This window comes from Hemibagrus wyckioides, linkage group LG01 (assembly GCF_019097595.1).
Source record: "Hemibagrus wyckioides isolate EC202008001 linkage group LG01, SWU_Hwy_1.0, whole genome shotgun sequence".
Lineage (NCBI taxonomy): Eukaryota > Metazoa > Chordata > Actinopteri > Siluriformes > Bagridae > Hemibagrus > Hemibagrus wyckioides.
The window spans coordinates 858,385-878,385 of record NC_080710.1 but is presented as its reverse complement, the minus strand read 5'-3'; the positions used below and the strand labels follow the sequence as shown (position 1 = coordinate 878,385).

Genomic DNA, 20,001 nt, shown 5'->3' with positions numbered 1-20,001 from the left:
CTTTTAAAATTATAGAAATGTAAAGAAATAATAATAATAAAGTTGAAGTTTTTGATTCTTGTCTCATTTTAAAATGGTTCTCTTTTTGTTTTCGGTGACAGTTGACTGGTTTTGGTGCAGAAATCGTGAAGGGGCGCAAACTTTTGCACACAGTCCCAGACTGACTGCACCGTGAACCGTGGAGTTCTTCTGAAGAACATGCAACACTTGTGATCGAAATGTTTTGTGACGTTACACAAACCTCAGCTTCACAAACTCAAACCTAAAACATACTCGTCTAGGCTGAATGAGCAGAATCCTTGTGTGTGTATGTGTGTGTGTATGTGTGTGTGTGTGTGTGTGTGTGTGTGTGTGTGTGAAAGTAGCACACTTGGAGTAAACGTGTGATCAGGGAGCGTCGCTGTAATGGGGTGAGTCTCATCGTCACTTCCTCCATCGCTTAAAGCCCATGAACATGCTGCAGCCATAGAACACAGTCACAAAGAAGGCAAATATCTGAAAGATCAAAACACACGTTACGTCCACACACACACACGTCACTCGACCAATCATCAACCCGATATGCAAATCCTTACGTAATCACACAGTAGAATGTAAAAATGTGTAACCTGCATGCTAATCCAGTCAGCACGCTGGTGATAAGCAGATTTGTGATATCAGTGATGTTAGGCTGTTAGGCACGGCAGCTGGACATGTGGGAGTGTCCTAATTTGCATATGGCTGCATATTCCTACATCTTTTACATAGTTAATGAGGGGGAAAGTCAAGAGACGTTTCTAGGTGTTTGTGTAGCTTAGATAAACTATTTTACTGATATACTGCCCCCCCCACACACACACAGGTCCTTTTGTCCTAATGCCAAGGCAACAATAAGCTAAACCGCTGCATGCAGGCCATAATGTGCAGTATTGTACACCACTCCCTACACACACACACACACACACACACACACAAAAGACCTTGATTAAAAAAAACAGGTTCTGCTAATAGTCTGTTACATTATCTTTAGTGTTAGTTAGCAGGAGTGTAAACACGGTCGCCATGGCGATGGAACACCTGCAGCACTGAAGCTCTGTGAAGCTCTGTGACTGTGAACGCAGGCTAGGCTAACAGCTTTGCTAATACTGAGATATCACAGTCCCATAAAATAAAAGTTTAGGACTTTTTATTATTTTAGTCATGAACAGAGGAAACAGTAGTTAATGAAAATATTAATTAATAATTCATAATTATTTAAATAAAGACTAAATGCCATGAAGCCTGAGATTTGTGTGCTTAATGATGATGATGATTTGTATTTCAGCACATTCAGGATGAGTTCAGCAGGACAGCATCACTCACCGTAGCCACCACATTAATACTGTACTGTCTGAAGTCCATGAAGGTGATGATGTTAGTGCTGGGTTTGGACAAACACACTGTCGTGTTCGTGTTGTGTTTATGAACCCCAGACGTCACCGCCGCCTCCAGCACAAACACTGAGAAATAGAAGAGTAGCGCCATGAAGTGGTACATCATATCCTGCAGGAAACATGGCAGTGGGAATAAGCACAGAAATCTGTCAATTAATTCATCAGTCAATCCATCCATCCATTCATCAATCAATCAACACTATTCATATTAGATTTTATAATATACACTGCTCAAAACAATTGAAGGAAAACACATCAGATCTTAATGGGGAAAAATATCATGCTGGATATCTATACAGGGGGTCCTCGACTTACGTCGGAATTCCATTCCTACGGCGCAACGAAACTCGATTTTCACCGTAAGTCGGAACTCACATACTGCCGTCTTCCTCATATAACGTCATGTGACGACGTGTTCGTCTGCTCTGTTCGCCAACTAGTTCCCGCACGAAATTTGTTTTAACATCGCAAACGGCGTAAGTCGGAGATGGAGACGTAACCATGAAACGCCGTAAGTTGAGGACGTCGTAAACCGAAGACCTGCTGTACTGGTATGGACTGGGTAATGTGTTAGGAATGAAACAATGCCACATCAATTGATGGAAAAGCTTTTTGAAATGAAAACGATCAACGTACAGAGGGCTGAATTGAATTGAAAGACACCCCGGAAATCAAAGTGAAAAAATGATGCAGCAGGCTAGTCCATTTTGCTGAAATTTCATTGCAGCAACTCGAAATGCTACTCAGTAGTTTGTATGACCCCCATATGCTTGTATACTTGCCTGACAAGGTCATGGCATCCTCCTAATGAGACGATGGATGGTGTTCTGGGGTATTTTTTACCAGATCTGGACCAGGAAATCACTGAGCTCCTGGACAGTCTGAGGTGCGACCTGGCGGCATCGGAGGGACCGAAACATAATGTCCCAGAGGTGTTCTATTGGATTTAGATCAGGCAAGCATGGGGGCCATTCAGGACCCACTGCACCAGCGTAGGGTCTGACAACGGGTCCAATGATTTAATCATTCAGTCAGGGTGCTATTGTCTAGCCTCCAGAGGTCTGTGCATCCCTTCATGTATATTTGTCCCCAGACCATCACTGACCCACTACCAAACCAGTCATGCTGAATGATGTTACAGGCAGCATAACATTCTCCACGGCTTCTGCAGACCCTTTCACGTCTGTCACATGTGCTCAGGGTGAACCTGCTCGCATCTGTGAAAAGCACAGAGCACCAGTGGCAGACCTGCTGATTCTGGTGTTCAATTGCAAATGCCAATCGAGCGCTACAGTGCCGGGCAGGCACAGGGCCCACTAGAGTATTTATAAATCTAAAAATTTTATTTCTGTAAACTCATATAATTGGACTGAAGGCAAGTTAAACGCTAAAGAATATAAAAGTCTGCTGTAACTATATTTATTAGAATATTTCTCTTAGTAATTAATCCACATCGTGTCATGGTTTAATCTCATGATAATTAACAAGTATGAACATGACTCTGCCCTTTGCACCACACTGCTCTGAGCCGGAGGTCATTAATGAGGACACAGAGCTGACACGCCCTCCAGACTCCGCCTCCACACCAACCAGGGCAGAGACTCGCTGCCAACATGACAGGCCACACCCAGTTCTGAATAACTGACATGAATGTGTGTGTGTGTGTGTGTGTGTGAACGTTATATAACTGGAACGTTGCTGAAGTCAGGTAGATGTTCAGCATTAAAGTTGAGTGAAATTCTGAGTGAAATTCAGTCAGATTCTCTTCATCTTCTCTTCATCTTCTTTTCAGAGTAGGATTATTTCCCAATATTCATGAATATGTAAATCAGAAACATGATCTAACTTAGCTATGCTACATTTCCATTACATTACAGTATAGTAGGAGGCTTTGGGCTGATGGGAAGTCATTAAGTCATGAGCATGAAGGTTAATGTTAAGGTTCTAGTCACTCACCATGAAGTTCCAGTCAGTGTTGATGCGGTCAGCAAGGCCAAGCAGGAAGAGAGAGAGGTAGGCCGCAGAGCAGCAGAACAAAGTGACAGACACGAACATGACCCAGCCCTGGAGCAGTGGCACGGGGACATTCGAGGAAGCCACGAGAATCCAAACCAAACCCCCGAAGATCTGGGAAACAGAACAGAAGGTGGCTTTAATAAATAGGTTTAATAAAAAGAAAAACATGTTCCTGAGAGAGAGAGAGCGAGAGAGAGAGAGAAAGAGAAAGAGAAAGAGAAAGAGAGAGAGTCAAATGTGTCATTTTGGTGTGTATTTCGAGTCTGTGTCATGTCTATGTCTGTGTAGTGTCTGTGGCCAGTTTGTGTCTGTGTTGAGTCTGTGTCGTGTCCATGTCAACTCTGTGCCGTGTCTGTGTTGTGTCAATGTCGAGTCTGTGTCTGTGTGGTGTCTGTGTTGTATTTGTGTTGTGTCTGTTTCGTGTTTGTGTTGAGTCTGTGTCTGTTTCATGTTTGTGTTGAGTCTGTGTTCAGTCTGTGTCTGTTTCGAGTCCTGTGTTGTGTCTGTTGCGTGTTTATGTTTTGTCTGTGTTGTGTTTATGTCTGTGTCAAGTCTGTGTCTGTTTCGTGATTGTGTTAAGTCTGTGTCATGTCTGTGTCGATTCTGTATTGAATCTCTGTCTGTGTTGAGTCTGTGTCGTGTTTGTGTTGTGTCTGTGTTGTGTCTGTGTCATGTTTATGTTGTGTCTGTGTTGTGTCTGTGTCAAGTCTGTGTTGTGTCTGTGTCGAGTCTGTGTCTGTGTTGTGTCTGTGTCGAGTCTGTGTTGTATCTGTTGCATGTTTATGTTGTGTCTGTGCTGTGTCTGTGTCATGTTTATGTTGTGTCTGTGTTGAGTCTGTGTCTATGTCAAGTCTGTGTAGTGTCTGTTGCGTGTTTATTTTGTGTCTGTGTTGAGTCTGGGTTGAGTCTGTGTCGAGTCTGTGTCTGTGTGGAGTCTGTGTCATGTCTGTGTCAAGTCTGTGTCATGTCTGTGTTGATTCTGTGTCATGTTATGTCTGTCTGTATGTGTGCCGAGTCTGTATGTGTGCCAAGTCTGTGTCGATTCTGTGTTGAGTCTGTGTCTGTGTTGATTCTGTGTCATTTTTGTGTTGTCTGTGTTGTGTCTGTGGCATGCTTGTGTTGTGTCTGTGTTGTGTCGAGTCTGTGTCTGTTTCATGTTTATGTTGTGTTTGTTGTGTCTGTATTGTGCCGTGTCATGTCTGTGTCTGTAAGTATGTCGAGTCTGTGTCGAATATTTGTCAATTCTCTGTCGAGTCTGTGTCTGTGTGTCGAGTCTGTGTTGAGTCTGTGTGTCTGTGTCAATTTTGTGTCTGTCTCTGTCGTCTCTGTGTCATGTCTGTGTCTGTGTTGAATTTGTGTCTGTGCCGAGTTTGTGTCTGCCTTGTCTGTGTCATGTCTGTGTTGAGTTTGTGTCTGTGTCTGCCTTGTCTGTGTCATGTCTACGTCTGTGTTGAGTCTGTGTCATGTCTGTGTCTGTGTTGTGTCTGTGCCGAGTCTGTGCCGAGTCTGTGTCTGTGCCGAGTCTGTGTCTGTGTCATGTCTGCGTCTGTGTTGAGTCTGTGTCTGTGTCATGTCTGTGTCTGTGTTGTGTCTGTGCTGAGTCTGTGTCTGTGCCGAGTCTGTGTCTGTGCCGAGTCTGTGTCTGTATGGGGTTTTCCCCTTATTCCTATTCTCAGGGTTGATGTTTATGTTTGCAGCTCGTAGTCTGGATGTTTTGTATACGTTAGCTGATTACAGATGAATGATATCAGGGTGTGGAGGCCAAACAGAGGAGCTGGAGATTTGTTTTGAGGTTAAACACTGCAGGCTCTATGAGGGCTATAGCTCTAACAGGAGAACTGGTGAAGCAGGAAGAATCAAATAATCCCATGCAAGTCTAGTTAACACTTATTAAATAAACTAGTGCTGTGTTTTAATCTGTTTATGAGATCTGTACATTTATTTAGATATTATACTTTTTGGAAACGTCAGTGGTTTTGATGATTATGAACTGTTCTGTTGATTAGTAAATAATACACAATGTCCAGTAAGGACACTGTTCAACCTTCTGATTGTTTAATTAGTTATTATTTCTGCTTTAATATGAAAACAAGATGAATTCTATTGTACAAAGAAAGCTTGTGTATATCTCTATAAAGTTCTTGAATTGTGAAATTAGGATTTTAATGATTTGGATTCTAATCTAAAGGTTTTATTGCCAAATAAAAAGCAGATTAAACAGATCATAAACTCTTCTGATCATAAACATAATATATTCCACATCTCATAACAAGCGACATTTCACCACATAATAGATCCAACCAGCAAAATCCTGCTCAGAATAGTTTTAGAAGAATTGACAAAGCTGCTTTTTTAGGCTAAGAACCAGCCAGTGTTCTGTGAAGGAACCTTTGAAGGAACGTTTTTGAGTCTGTTTGCTGGTTAAGTGTAAAAGCTAAACATTATTTTCTTCTTAGTATCTCCAGCTAATTGATATTTAGCACTTGGACTTTTTTTAGAAAAGAGTATATTTTAACAAAAAAAAAAAGGATCGTTCGCTTTCCTAGCTAGCTTTTTTTTTGTGTACCTTGTAGTGCGTGACCGAGATTTTGACGTTCCTTTGACGTTCCTCAGAGCAGAGCGAGTGCGAAATCAGGTGTGAGTGTGCTGACCTCACTACGGTTCCCTCTCTACCCCACTACAGGAGAACACACACTTACAATCTCCATGCAGATCAGAGCTCCCGAGTAGGTCCGGATGATGTCCGGCCCCAGCGGCAGCGAGATGGTGGGCACAGGGAAGGAGGTGGCCGCTGGGTTCGTCGCTTCTGCCATCGTTCTGCAGTGGAACAGCGAGCGAGCGAAAGAGAGAGAGAGAGAGGGGTGAAAGAAATTCCACGAGTGTCACGTGATATGCAGAACCGGTCCTGCAGGTGTGTGTGTGTGTGTGTGTGTGTGTGTGTGTGTGTGTCGAGCCACTCCTGTCCTCTGCCCTCAGTGTGGAATGCAGGAGAGGACAAAAAGGGCGTCTCAGGTGAGATCATACACCTGCTCTGCCTCTCTTTTCTTTCACAGCTCTGCCTGTGTTTAATATTTCAGGAGAAGCTGATTGTCAGTGTGCTTCATGTTCTTCATGTTCTCTCATCTGGCAACATGTTAATGATTAACACACAGCCTCAGAATGGAACCGCTCTCAGGTCAATATTGTGTTAAGACATTCGGAGGAGATAACGAGCGCTCAGAAGGTGCTGACGTGAGCAGGTGATGCTGAAGGACGTGGACTTCAGCTCTGGAGATGAAAATGATTTAAGATAAACTAAAAGAAAAAAACCTGGGGGAAATTCCACCGAGTCTGTATGAGGAGAAATAAAACCCTCTCAGCCATGTGTATTATTATTATTATTATTATTGTTATTATTATTATTATTATTATTATTATTATTATTATTATTATTATTATTATTATTATTACACTTCGAACATCTGTGTGCTCATCATTTCTTCATCTAACTTAAACCTAGCTGAAAATCAGAGAGTAATTAATTATTAGCCAAAATAAACTCACTCAATGTGTTATTGAACTTTTAACCACACACACAAACACACACACACACACACACACACACATGCACAGAGAGAGAGAGAGATAGAAATCCCCACTCGATAAGACGTGATACACAATTTTCTAAATATCTACAATCTATAAAACACAGAGGTTTAATCAGACCTGATCTCCTCCACACCTTTATTTAAACTCGCTCATGAATATTAATGAGGGAAAAAAAATGATCCAGGCTGTAAAAAGAAATGCATTCGATCTGTAAATCATTTATCTGACCTTAATCTGACTCTGACCTGCTTAATTGCACCTACTATACATTACTACATGACTCAATAAACAAATGAATGAAAGAGTAAAAGAGAAATAAGTGCACATAATTAAATTAAATTAAATTAAATTAAATTAAATTAAATTAAATTAAATTAAATTAAAGTAAATTAAAGTAAATTAAAGTAAATTAAATTAAAGTAAATTAAAGTAAACTTGAGCTTGAAAATGTTACAAAACCTAAAATCCTGTTATTTTAATGAAGTATGAAGTTGTATAAAGAAATAAAAGTAAATAAAATACTATCTTCTGGTTATGGAGGCATGATCAGGGTGAGGTCATTACAACTGACTTCCTGTAATAAACCATGTGACTGGATTACAGTTGATACAAATAAAATTAATAAATAAATGTAGTAATAATAATAAATTATATTATTATAGTATATTATCAATAATAATATATTTACTTTTTAAATAAACACAATATATATATTCTGAATTAATCATATATCATAATACTTAAGAAAGGGTGCACTAACTTTTGCACACACCTCTACTTTATGATCAATTCTGTGATGATGTCTTCAAGACCTTTAGTGATAATGACCTCTACATAATAAGAGGGGCTGTGTGAATTTAGGTCACGGTCATTTTATTTATTTGTTTGTTTGTTTGTTTGTTTAAAAGTATGTTCTTCATGAAATAATACACTAAAGTTTCCCATAAACATGCCATTTTAAATCTGGGTGGAACATTGAGATGTTTAATAAATAAACTGTTCAATATGTTTAAATTAGTAGAACTTCTTTACTTATTATGAATATGAACAAATGTGCAAATTAAAAAAGGTCATTTTTACCCTCTAACCTCTAACTCTAACCCGTCTGAATATAATGCTACACTATCATGACAACCACCATCTAGCCACCGCTAGCCTTAGCTAAGCTACCTGACTAGCATTGCTTAGCACACAGCTCATGTAGCTAGAAGCTGTGTAGTTTATATAGTGACATCACAACCTGAGATCATATGTAGCTCCGCCCCCAAAGCCGTTCATTGCACATGTAGCTACTTGTTATAGCACTGTTTTAACAAACCAGCTTAACTTTTAATTTTAAAAAGTTCAAAGAGAATTAAAACCTCAATTTTTATTGATTTGTAACTCAACAACACAGTGGAATAAAAATACAAACCCAACGTAAACATGGATGTACAGGAGTGAAGAAGTATTACATCAGAAGTACCAAATAAACAGCAAGATAGCTTATTACATCATTTAATATGCAAATTCTATAAAATATCATTCTTTTAAAGTGAGAATAAGAAGTCTTAAATTATTTTATAACAGATTCTTTAATGTTTTCCACACATTAACAACAAAGTGTAAAAAAGCTTCCAGAACTCAAGGAACCTCTGAAGAACCTTATTCCTCTCCAGTCATCTTTCTGATTGAAAGCTCTTAGATCCTGGAGAACTCACAGATGTAGAACTTCTGGGTGTCACACACTGTGGGGCTCAGCGCCCCGTTAGATGCCAGCTGTGTGCACCTCCCACCCGGAACTGTGGAGTTTCCCCTGTGCTCGGTTTCTACTTCGGTTCCGACGAGAACGTGAGTGAGACCTGCTTCGCTGATGTAGGAACCCAGCAATGTGCTGATGTTCTCGCTGTCAGCCGGAGCCAGGATTCCACCTCTCAGCCTGCAGTTCAGCTGAGCATCGCTGTGTTTACGCTCCTCCTTCACCAGCAGGTAGAACTTCTGCTCCGTCTCCTTCACCCCCAGAATCACTGAGGAGAATAACATAATACAGACCATAGACAGCAGAGTGGTGCCAATACTTTTGATTAAACAGTTTAAACAGTAGTAGTAGAAGAGAGCAGCAGTAAATGTCTATTTATTTATTTATTTATTTATTATGTGAGGTCATTAATTTTCTAATTAATTAACCTTTATATAAAATGAAAAACAATTTTACAATCATTTATAACATCATAATTAGAAAAGTCAAGTAAAAGAAAATGTCTTGCACAAAAAATACACAAAAGTACAAAAAACGTCTTTGGTGTTAAAGTCATACCATTTTTCAGGAACTTGACGGCGTTTTTCAGTTTGTTGATGTTGATGTCCATTTGTCCAACTACTTTCCTATATCTCCCACAGTCACATGTCGAACCTCAGATCAACCCAAATAACAGAGAAGTGTTTCTATTACTGATTACATACTGCACACTAGGGGTAAGGGTAGAGTTAGGGGTAGGAGTAGGGTTAGGGTAGGGTTAGGGGTAGGAGTAGGGGTAGGAGTAGGGTTAGGGGTAGGAGTAGGGTTAGGGTAGGGTTAGGGATAGGAGTAGGGGTAGGAGTAGGGTTAGGGTAGGGTTAGGGGTAGGAGTAGGGTTAGGGGTAGGAGTAGGGTTAAGTGGGTTCAGGGATAGGAGTAGGGGGTAGGGAGTAGTGGTTGAGGTTAGGGATTGGGGTTAGGGGGTAGAGAGGTAGGAGTTAGGGTTAGGGGTTCAGGGATAAAGATGAGGAGTAGGAGTAGAGGTTTAAGGGTTAGGGTTAGGAGTTAGGAGTAGGGTTAGGGAGTAGGGAGTAGGGGTGGGAGTAGGGTTAAGGGATAAGGTGTAGGGGTAGGAAGTAGGGTTAAGGGATAGGAGTTAAAGGGATAGGGAGTAGGGTTAGGGGTAGGGTAAGATGGAGTAGGGGTTAGGGAGTAGGAGTTAGGATAGGAGTAGGGGTAGGGGGAAAGGGTGGAGTAAAGATAAGGAGTTAGGAGTGCACAGGAGTTAAGGGATAAGCAGGAAGTAGGAGTAGGGTGGAAGTAAGGGTTAAAGGGATAAGGTAGGAAGTAAGGGTTAGGGAGTAAAGTATGGTTGAGGGTATTAGGGTTCTAGAGGAGTAGGAGTAAGAGGTTAAGGTAGGGTTAAGGGAGTAAGGTAAAGTGGGAAGTAAGATTAGGGGTTAGGAAGTAAGGGTTAAAGGGATAAGGTAAGAGGTAGGAGTAAAGGAGTAAGGAGTAGGAGTTAAAGGGATAAAGGAGTAGGGAGTAAGGGTTAGGGATAAGAGGGGAGTATAGGTTAGGGAGTAAGAGAGTAGGAGTTAGGGAGTAAGGTAGGAGTTAGATGGATTAGGGTTAAAGGGAAGTAGGAGTTAAGGGAGTGGGAAGTAAGGGTTAAAAAGTTAAAATAAAATTAAGAATAAAATAAAGAGTAAAAGTAAAGTAGAGGTTAAAATAGGGAGTAGGAGTTAAGGGAATAAAAGTAAAATAAAATAAAAGTTAAAGAAATAAAAGGTAAATAAAAGTAAAAGTTAAAGAGATAAAAGTAAAGTAAAAGTAAAATTAAAGTTAAAATAAAATTAAGAGATAAAATTAAAGGAAGTAAAATAAAATTAAAATGGAGTTAAAATGAAATAAGAATTAAATATATAAGAGTAAAATAAAGATTAAAGAGGCAAAATGGGGAATTAAGAGAGTAAAATAAGAGATTAAGGTCAATGAATTAAAAGAGAGTAAAATGAGAATACAAAATACAAAGGAATTAAAGAGTAAGAGATGAGAGTAAAATGAGTTAAAAGAGTAAAATAAGAGTGAAATAAAGGAGATTAAAGGTAAAATGAGATTAAAATGAGTTAAGAAGTAAAATAAAGGAAGTAAAGGAAATAAGGTTAAAATAGAGAGTAAAATGAAAGAGAGTAAAAGTAAGGAAATTAAGGTAGGATTAAGAGGTCAAAATAAAGGGATAGGAAATAGGAGTTAAAGAGTAGGAAATGAGGCCAGTGAGTCTAAGAGTAGGAAGTAAAGTAAAATGGGATTAAAGGAAGTAGGAAATGAGGTAAATGGAGTTAAAATTAAAAAATGGAAATTCAAAATAAAATTAAAGAATAAAATAAAATTCAAAGATTAAAAGAGTAAAATGAGTAAAATAAAATTAAAGGAATGAGTTAAAGTAAAATTAAAAGTAAAATTAAAAGAGTAAAATAAAAATTAAAATCAAAATTAAAAATAAATAAAGTAAAATTAAAGGAGTAAAATGAAATTAAAGGAGTTAAAGAGTAAAGTAAAGGAGTTAAAATTAAAATAAAATTAAAAGTAAAGTACAAAGTGGAAATAAAATTAAAAATGGAAATAAGAGAGTAAAATAAGAATTAAAGTAAATGGAAAGTTAAAATTAAAAGTAAAATAAAAGTAAAATTAAAGAGTAAAATAAAAAGATAAAATGAAAATTAAAGAGTAAAATTAAAATTAAAAATAAAATAAAATTAAAATGAGTTAAAAATAAAATCAAAATTCTAAATAAAATTAAAAGTAAAATCAAAATTAAAGAGAAGTAAAATGAAAATTAAAAGAAAGTTAAAAATAAAATGGAGATTAAAATGGAATTAAAGAAATAAAATGGAATTAAAGGAGTTAAAATGAGAGTAAAAATAAGGAGTAAAATAAGGAAGTAAATAGAGATTAAAAGGTCAAAGTAAGAGTAAAATGGGGAGTTCAAAGAGTAAAGTAAGGTCAAGGAGTAAGAGTTAAAGGAGTAAAATGGAATTAAATCAAAGATTAAAGGTAAAATAAGGAGTTAAAGAGTTAAGGAAGTAAGGAAGTAAAATGGAGATTAAAAGTAAGAATGAGATTAAAGGGGTAAATGGGAGTTAAGAGGTAAAACCAAAATTAAAATGGAGTTAAGAGATAAAGGAATAAAAGAAATGGAAATTAAAATTAGGAGTAAGGAATTAAGAGAGTAAAGTAAAGTAGAAGGAGTAAAATGGGTCTGGAAGTGGGAAGTAAAGTGAAGATAAGATTAAGGTAAGGTTAAAAGGTTAAAGAAGAGATGGAAATGGTTAAAGTTAAGGTAAGAGGTAAAGGGTTAGGTAAGAGGCCATAAGGAGTAAGGGTAAGGGGAGTAAGGGGTAGGAGTAAAGGGTTAAAGTAGGAGTTAAAGAGGTAGGAGTAAGGTTAAAGGCTGGAGTTAAAGGCAAAATGGGAGTTAAGTAGATAGAAATTAAGAGTAAAGGTTAGGGTAAGATTAAAATAGGGGTCGCGAGTAGGGTTAAAAGAGGGGTAAAGGAAGTAGGGTTAAGGGGAGTAAGGAAGTAAAGGGTAGGAGTAGGGTTAAAGGAGTAGGGTTAGGGTAAGAGAGTTAGGAATGGGGAGTAAAGGAAAGTAGTGTTGAAATTAGGAGGTAGGGTTAAAGATTGGGGTTAAGGTAAGGTTAAGATTAAGAGTAAAGGTAAGGGAGTAGGAGTAATGGTTAGAAATTAGAGCAGGAGTTAGGGGGTAGGAGTAAAGTAGGAGTTAAAGTTAGGGTAAAGGAGTTAAAGGGGGGTAAAGAGTAGAAATTAGGAAGTAAGGGTTAGGGGAGTAGGAGTAGAGATGAGAGTAAGGAGTTAGAGGGTAAGGGTTAAAGAGGAGTAGGGGTAAAGGAGTAGGGAGTGGGAGTAGTGTTAGGGGAGTAGGGAGTGGGGTTAGGAGTAGGGTTAAGGGGGTAGGGAGTAGGAGTAGGGGTGGAGTAGAGTTAGGGGTAGGAGATGGGGGTAGGAGTCAGTGTTATTAGAGTAGGAGTAGGGTAAAGGGAGTGGGAGTAAAGATAAAGGGGAGTAAGATCAGGAGTTAGGAGTAGGAGTAAGAGAGGTAAAAGTAAAGGTTAAAGGAGTAAAGGAATTAAAGGAGTAAGGGATTAAAGGAGTAAAGTGGAAGTAAAGGTTAAAAGGAGTAAGGAAATAGGAGTTAAAGGTAAGGTTAAGGTAAAGAGAATAGGGAGAGTAAGGTTAAAGGAGTTAAAGGTTAAAGGAGTTAAAATGAGAGTAAAATAAGGAGTTAAAGAGAATGGGAAATGGAGTTAAAGAGGTAAAGATGAGAGTAAAGGTAGGAGTAGGGTTAAGTTAAAGAGTAGGAAGTAGGAGTTAAGAGAGTAAAATGAGAAGTAAAGAGAGTAAAGGGATTAAGGTTAAAGAGGTTAAAATAGGAGTTAAAGGAGTTAAGAGGTAAAGGAGTAAGATTAAAGGAGTTAGGAGTTAAAGGAGTAAAGATTAAGGAGTAAAATACAAGGTTAAGTTAAGAGGCTGGAAGGTAAGGTTAAAGAGGTAAGAGAGGAGTAAAGTAAGGAGTTAAGGTTAAAGGTAGGGAAATAGGAGTTAGAGAGTAAGAGTAGAATGAGTAAGGTTAGAGGTTAAAATGGTAAAGGTAAAGTAGGAAATAGGAGTTAAAGTAGGAGTAAGGATAGGGGTAAGATAGGGAGTTAAGGTAGGGGTTAGGAAATGCAGTAGGGAGTTAAGGGGGTAGGTTAGGAGTAGGAGTAAAGTAGGAGTAAGGAGTTAGGGAGTAGGAGTTAAGGTAAAGGAAGTAAGAGGTAGGAAGGAGTAGGAGTTAAGGGGTAAGGAGTAAAGGGTTAGGGGTAGGAGTAGGGGTAGGGGTAGGAGTAGGGTTAGGGGTAGGAGTAGGGGTAGGAGTAGGGTTAGGGTAGGGTTAGGAGTAGGGGTAGGAGTAGGGTTAGGGGTAGGGTTAGGGGTAGGAGTAGGGGTAGGAGTAGGGTTAGGGGTAGGAGTAGGGTTAGGGGTAGGAGTAGGGGTAGGAGTAGGGTTAGGGGTAGGAGTAGGGGTAGGAGTAGGGTTAGGGGTAGGAGTAGGGGTAGGAGTAGGGTTAGGGATAGGAGTAGGGGTAGGAGTAGGGGTAGGTTTTTTTGAAAAAGAAAAAATACTCAGTGTTCAGTTCAACTTGCTTTCTTTGTGTTTCTTTTAAAATAAATATTAGTATTAGAAAATTAAAAATAATTCAATATTAAAATTATTAATATAACGATATTGAACATAAAATAATTTGAATATTTAAAACAATAATTATTTTTCTTAAAATAAATATTTTAGTACAATATTTCTGAAAGTTAATTTTATTTAGATCCACAAATCTGGTATTTTAGTATTTTGTATAAATGTTTTATTCAGTGGCATTTCCATGTTTTTCTGTTATCAGCTGCCAGAAGAGTGAAATCTGATGAAGATCAGACATTACAAATCAGAAGGCATGTCTAATCTAAGGCTGAGATTAGATTTTATTTGATTATATATTTTTTTATTTTTAAAAATTTCTTTTATTATCCATTTCTTTTATTAATAATAATAATAATAATAATAATATATAAAAGAAGTCAATGTTCATTGTTAAAACATAAATAAATAAGTTGTTGTTTTAGTAGAAAAGTGAGAAAAAACAAAGAAAAATTCCTGATAATTCAAATCATTACCTGCTTTCCCCTTTAACCCCAAATCTCCAGCAATCCCTCGCTCCCCTGTTTGTCCTGAAAATCACACTCATTATTCACTAAAATACACACAAACTCAAAAAGTGCAAAAGTATTTACAGATACAGGAGATGAAATATCATCACGGTAAAAATAAATGTGATTAGATGTGGAGATTGATCAAATAAAAATTGATTTTGTTTCAATAATGTATATGTATTTGTAGATAAATAACAAAATAGTAAGAAAATTGATTTAATTCTTGACCTAGGAGACAAGAAGGCACTGAACGTTATACTGTGAAAGGAAATGTCCAGCAGGGGGCAGCAGAGGACCTGAGCAGGGCTTTAACCACAGTAAACACGGGCTGAGACTCAGAGCATTAAATCGGCTGAAATTTACGGACTTTAAAACTACAAAACCTGTCGTTCGTGTTCATGTAACTAACATGATTTCAATTTAGTATTATTGTCTAAAGGAAAATGAAAGAAAGAAAGAATTAAGTTTACACCGGTTTAACAACACACATCCGAGCTGGATGTCCAGAAACAGTAACTGTATGTTTATTAAAAGCTAAAAGAAAAAATGTATATATGAAATATAAAATATTATTCTGTGGTCTCATAAACAGTGTGATTGTGTAAGTATTTACCCCCTGCTGTGAAACAAGGACATTAATTCTGGTGCTCACAGCTGACACATGCATGGTGGTGGTAGCATCATATGGAGCGTTTACTCATCATGAAAAAACAAGGAGTGACCAAAACAAGTCCGGGAAACCAATGAATTAGGAAACTGTTCTGAACAGAAACGCTATTTTCACGTTCCTGCTCCAGCGTTCCGCTCCCACCTAGCTAGCTGGAAACAAAATAAATGATCAATTAACAGTGTGATTTACAAACTTCCCATCTGGGAAATTTCCACACAGATTTTCCTGCCAACCCAGTGGTCGAAAACCCAGCTTTCTAACATCAGATCTTCCTGTAGTCAGACAGGAAGTTAGGAGGTCTGTTGTAGAAATGCTTTCTTGAAACCAAATGAATCATCCAGCAGCTAGCTAATCAGGCTAAATAATCAGATATTAGCGCTTAGCTTCGGGGAAAGGTTCCGTCCCGGATGTTTATCCAGATAAACCCTGAGCTGCTGGAAACTTTCAGTGAGTCCGAGGAGAACGTTAACACAACAGCACAGCATGGTTCTCACCTCGCTCTCCGGCAGGACCGGGTTTCCCAGTTCTCCCATCTTCTCCTTTCTCTCCGTTCTCCCCCGGGACACCTGCAACACGACACATCGAGGAACACTGCTGAGAAACGAGCAAGATATTAAAACGTGAAATGATTTATAGCCTGCCTTCTTCATCATGTTGTGTCAGACGTCTGCAGTATCAATCAGGTGAAACTACGTTTTCAGAAGCATCAATGCTTTCCATGTTGCTTTGAAGTTCCCCGAGCACTTCTCTTGAAGAACGTGTTTATTTAACTCAGATCAAATCTGGAAAATATAAATTCTGTTTAAGAATTCTTTTGAATGATTTTTAAGCATTATTTGGACAGTTTAGTGTTCTTACCTTGCTAAAAGAGTTTATGGAACCATCTCTGAGAGGGAAACATTTACTTCTAGGGTTCTACTAAAAAAAAAATCCAGTTTCTGGAGAAACAAATAAGTTTTAGATTAAAGCCTATACATCTTAGTGTGTAGGAGTAACACTTATTCAGGGTAGAGTTCCTCACAGGGTTCTTTGGATAGTTCCTGGAACAACCTTTTTCCTGAAGAACCTTTTCCTTATAAACATCATAGATGCTGAATAGATTTATATAGATTTCATAGACTGGATGATTAAGGGTTCTACTTTTGGACCATTTTTTAGGTATAGAGCAAAATTCTTTAGGAAGCTCCATTCTTAGTTCTTCATAGGTTCTTCAGGCAGTTCAAGGTTCAGAGAACGCTTTGATGAACTGTTTCTTTTCAGATTTTTACAGATTTATTGATCTTCTATTATATTTATTCCACAGTGGCCTTCATGTAGAATTGCTTTTTACATGAAGGTGTTCTCCAGAGTGCTCCAAGTGTTTTAGGTTCCTAAAAGGGTTCTGCTAGGGAAACACTCCCAGGATTCATCACGGAAGCTTTAACAGTTTCCTCAGTAACAACTTGGAGAACCCTTTAAATTAAAGGTATGTTTATGCGATTTCTGAACCCAGTGTTAGAACATGTCAGTGTGAGAAGGTCCAGCAGGTTCATAACACCGATGAATGCTCTCCTAATGTTCTATCAAACATCATCACATAACATCAACATCTATGAAATCTTTTCAGTTTTGGACTTTGCACTGATGAGAGAACCGCTCATTTTTAATCAGGGATAAATATTTCCTGAGCATGGGAGATGGATTAATGTGGGTTCTCGTACAGTCAGAGCAGAGCTAAGCTCTTCTTTCAGTGCTCCGGAGCGATGGTGTTTGTATGATGAATCGTGCGGCGCAGAACCCATCGCTCATTTATTATTGGAGTTTGTGTCTCGTGTTTAGGGGCAAAAACTAAAAATAAATTCAACTCGGCTTTGATTCCATTGTGGTTCTAAGTGAAAAAACAGGACAGTGTTTCTCTTTCATCTCCAGTCTCTTCCTGGCATCTTACTCTCACTTTCTGTGTGTGTGTGTGTGTGTGTGTGTGTAATTAACACGTCTGAGGTGACTTCCCTCAGGAGGAGATGTGGTTTGGCAGAACCTGAGTGCCCAAAGACACATCAAACACACACACACACACAGAACACTAGTGTGCAGCTCTCAAGCCAGCTTCACTGCTCTCACTGAGTTCTACATCAGAATGTTTACATTTCATCATGACCTTTTCATCTCATTTCAGACTCTGAGGTGTACCTCAGAAAACTTAGAACCAGTTTTGCTGAGGAGTCCTCCAGATTTGCTTAGTTGTCCTAGGTTTCCATATCATGTTCTGAAGAGAACCCTAAACTGTTCCATAAACCCAAGAAACTTTTCAAGAAACTTGAAGAATATTACACCAAGTATCAAAATGCTAAATGGGAGGTTCTAGATATTAAGCAATAATCTGGGCTGCACAGTTACCTCGTTAATACATACAACAAAGGTTCTCCAAGGGTTCTCAGTATCCAAACAAGGATCTGCTGAGAGGGGAACTATTTGAAAGATTTGACTAATGGGACTAGAACCTGTCAGGTGTTTAACATTTAGCACTGTCTTGGATTTTCTAGATCCCAAGAAAATCCAAAACCCTCGGAGAATTCTGTTTCTCAGAATGTCTGACAGTTTCTAGGTATTAAGAAGAAACTAATGAGCAACAATCTGGAGTTATTCTTTTGATGATACATAATACTTTTAGTGTTCTTTGGGTCAATCCAGTTTCAGAGCTTTCAAAAAGGGTTCTACCTGGAACTCATTCTGATGTGGAAACCTTCTCTCTGGGCTCAATATGAACATGATGTGAGGCTTTAGAGCTGGGTCTGTTATGATCATGAACACACCGAGCACTAAAGTTTAAAACTCTCTTTACTTCTGGTTCTCCAGGATGAGTTCTGAAATAACTTGAAGATCAGAAGAGTTCTACACGCATTAGGAACCTGGATGGAATATCTGAGAGCTCAAGAGAATTTCAGATTCTGAAAGGATCACTGGGCAAAAAGATGACGCTTTAATCCCTGAGGAAGGTGCTGTGTGTTTATCAGGATGTTGATGATGTCATACAGACCACACTGATGATGTCATACAGACCTGCGTGTCCCGGTGGTCCGGTTTTCCCGAGTCGTCCCTCATCTCCTGCATCTCCGACCTCGCCGGGATCTCCTGTGGAGAACAGCAGGGAGAAAGGTTTACGTCTGGAGCTGCTCGCATGTGAGGACGTGAAACCACACACACACACACAAATCTGTGTTTCATTAACACTCTTTACTCAGTCCATGGTAGACTTAGTTTTTGTCTTTTTCCTTCTACCTCGACATTCCCAGAAAAACTTCAGTCTGAGGAGTAAAATGTTTCTGAAGAACTGGATCAGCGGCTCAGAGCAGAAACTTTCACACGGCTGCGTTTGGTGAGAGCGAGGCAGTAAATGACGGAATGGTGCTGGAACTCAGGTTCTCTCAGCAGGGTTCCGGTTATACGAGCTCCAGTAGCCGAGCAGCAGAGGAACACGTTACCGAGCCTCTTAAATCTTAAAGATTGTTTATAAGGAAAAGCTAAGAGTTTTTTTTTACGAGCTGGGATCTACAGTAGCGCTAATTCGACTGGACTTTCTCCACTCACACAGGAACTTTACGAGTTCTCCACCGGTTCTGATGAAGACGTGACGAGGCCTCGTACAAGAACATTTGGGAAATTAAGTCATTTCCACTCACATTTATTCACAGGATGAGGTGTAGCAGGTACGTGTTGATAAAATTCATGTTTGCATTAGATTCGTAAAGGAGTGGAATGATGTGTTGATCTGAATCTCAGTGTTTAGATCTTAAAACCTCATTAAAGCTAAAACTTTTTCTGCTTAAAATTGAGGAACAACTGAGATTTCAGATCAATATTTTCTGAGATTTCAGTTGATTAACATTTAAAAGATGCATTTGTTTTGTGTAAAATGATAACAACTACACAAAGAAAAATTAGCTACATTTTTCCTTAGCTAACTGTATCTATTTTATTCCAAGCGAGTACCTTTAGATCCTGGTAGAATGGTGTTGGAACAAACGTCCATGGAGAACCCTGAAGAAACGGCGTAAAGAACCAGAAAGAACAGCAGCAGCAGCATGTTCCTGAGGATCTGCAGTCCAGCCATGTCTGTGCAGTGCTGCGGTGGAGTGGACGGAGCAGAACTTCAGCTCTGCTGGTGTTTACACAAACCTTATCACATCACTATCCAGCTGTCAAATAACACTGTCCAGAGCCTCATGTTCCCCTCACAGCTCGCGGAACAGCCACTGTGCTGTTTACACCAAACCTCTCTGACTTCTGGAACAAATTAAATCACATCAGTAAGTCGGAACACCAGAAGTTCTGTGTGGGTTCCATCTCACTGAGCGCTCCACTAGTGGAACACTTGGGCTGGTCATGGATTGGTTTTCAGTAAGCCGTCGCAACAAGTGGTGTACATTTTCACACCACAAACTCACAGCCGGGACAATTGGGTTCCTGTGCAGAGAGAAAGAAAAGAAAATATCACTTTTTATAGAGCTTTAACCCAGAGTTACTAATCCAGATGCGGGAACCAGAACTCAGCATGTGGAACCCATCCTCCTCCTCTTCACCTGCCAGAAAGAGTCGAATTCTACATTTTAGGCCCAAATCTAAATGCCAGTCATCCAGCAGGTTCTATATATGACGAAAAAGAAGAGCATTAATTTGCAGTTTGTGCTGTGAACCTGAAGAGGTTCTTCTTAGCTTCCAAGGAAGCTGTCAGGTGTTTATCACTTAGCTGAACTTTCCTGCTTCTTTCTAAAAGCAGCCCTCACATCAAGTTCTGTGCTCTTCATCATTTCATCAGTGAATATGTTCTCCAGGATGTGTTGTGGAATTTAGG

At 38.9% G+C, this 20,001-nt stretch overlaps 2 protein-coding genes across 3 annotated transcripts; both read right to left on the bottom strand.

Annotated features, from left to right (window-relative positions):
* Positions 1 to 314: 314 nt before the first annotated feature.
* mal2 (mal, T cell differentiation protein 2) lies at positions 315 to 6,336 on the bottom strand. Of its 2 annotated transcripts, none has more exons than XM_058394701.1 (4): positions 6,128 to 6,336; positions 3,369 to 3,539; positions 1,342 to 1,521; positions 315 to 457 (listed from the first exon to the last, which is right to left on the bottom strand). In XM_058394701.1, the coding sequence occupies exons 1-4, from the start codon at positions 6,239 to 6,241 to the stop codon at positions 440 to 442; spliced, it is 483 nt and encodes a 160-aa protein (XP_058250684.1). In that variant the 5' UTR covers positions 6,242 to 6,336; the 3' UTR covers positions 315 to 439. The 2 variants fall into 2 exon arrangements, with proteins under 2 accessions (XP_058250684.1, XP_058250675.1); XM_058394692.1 differs by having other exon boundaries at positions 315 to 495; positions 6,128 to 6,334.
* A 2,034-nt stretch (positions 6,337 to 8,370) lies between these two features.
* Positions 8,371 to 19,417, bottom strand: colec10 (collectin sub-family member 10 (C-type lectin)). Its single transcript, XM_058394678.1, has 6 exons — positions 19,140 to 19,417; positions 18,210 to 18,281; positions 15,665 to 15,736; positions 14,465 to 14,518; positions 9,313 to 9,408; positions 8,371 to 9,022 (listed from the first exon to the last, which is right to left on the bottom strand). The coding sequence occupies exons 1-6, from the start codon at positions 19,258 to 19,260 to the stop codon at positions 8,697 to 8,699; spliced, it is 741 nt and encodes a 246-aa protein (XP_058250661.1). The 5' UTR covers positions 19,261 to 19,417; the 3' UTR covers positions 8,371 to 8,696.
* Between the last annotated feature and the right edge of the window lie 584 nt (positions 19,418 to 20,001).

Coding starts and splice junctions, on each gene's coding strand:
- mal2 (XM_058394692.1), bottom strand. CDS start 6,241: ATGGCAGAAGCGACGAACCCAGCGGCCACCTCCTTCCCTGTGCCCACC. Junction 1,522..3,368: donor ACACTGACTGGAACTTCATG/GTGAGTGACTAG, acceptor TGTTTCCTGCAG/GATATGATGTACCACTTCAT. Junction 496..1,341: donor GTATTAATGTGGTGGCTACG/GTGAGTGATGCT, acceptor TTGATCTTTCAG/ATATTTGCCTTCTTTGTGAC.
- colec10 (XM_058394678.1), bottom strand. CDS start 19,260: ATGGCTGGACTGCAGATCCTCAGGAACATGCTGCTGCTGCTGTTCTTT. Junction 14,519..15,664: donor CGGTCCTGCCGGAGAGCGAG/GTGAGAACCATG, acceptor TGTGATTTTCAG/GACAAACAGGGGAGCGAGGG. Junction 9,409..14,464: donor GGGGTTAAAGGGGAAAGCAG/GTAATGATTTGA, acceptor GGTTGATCTGAG/GTTCGACATGTGACTGTGGG.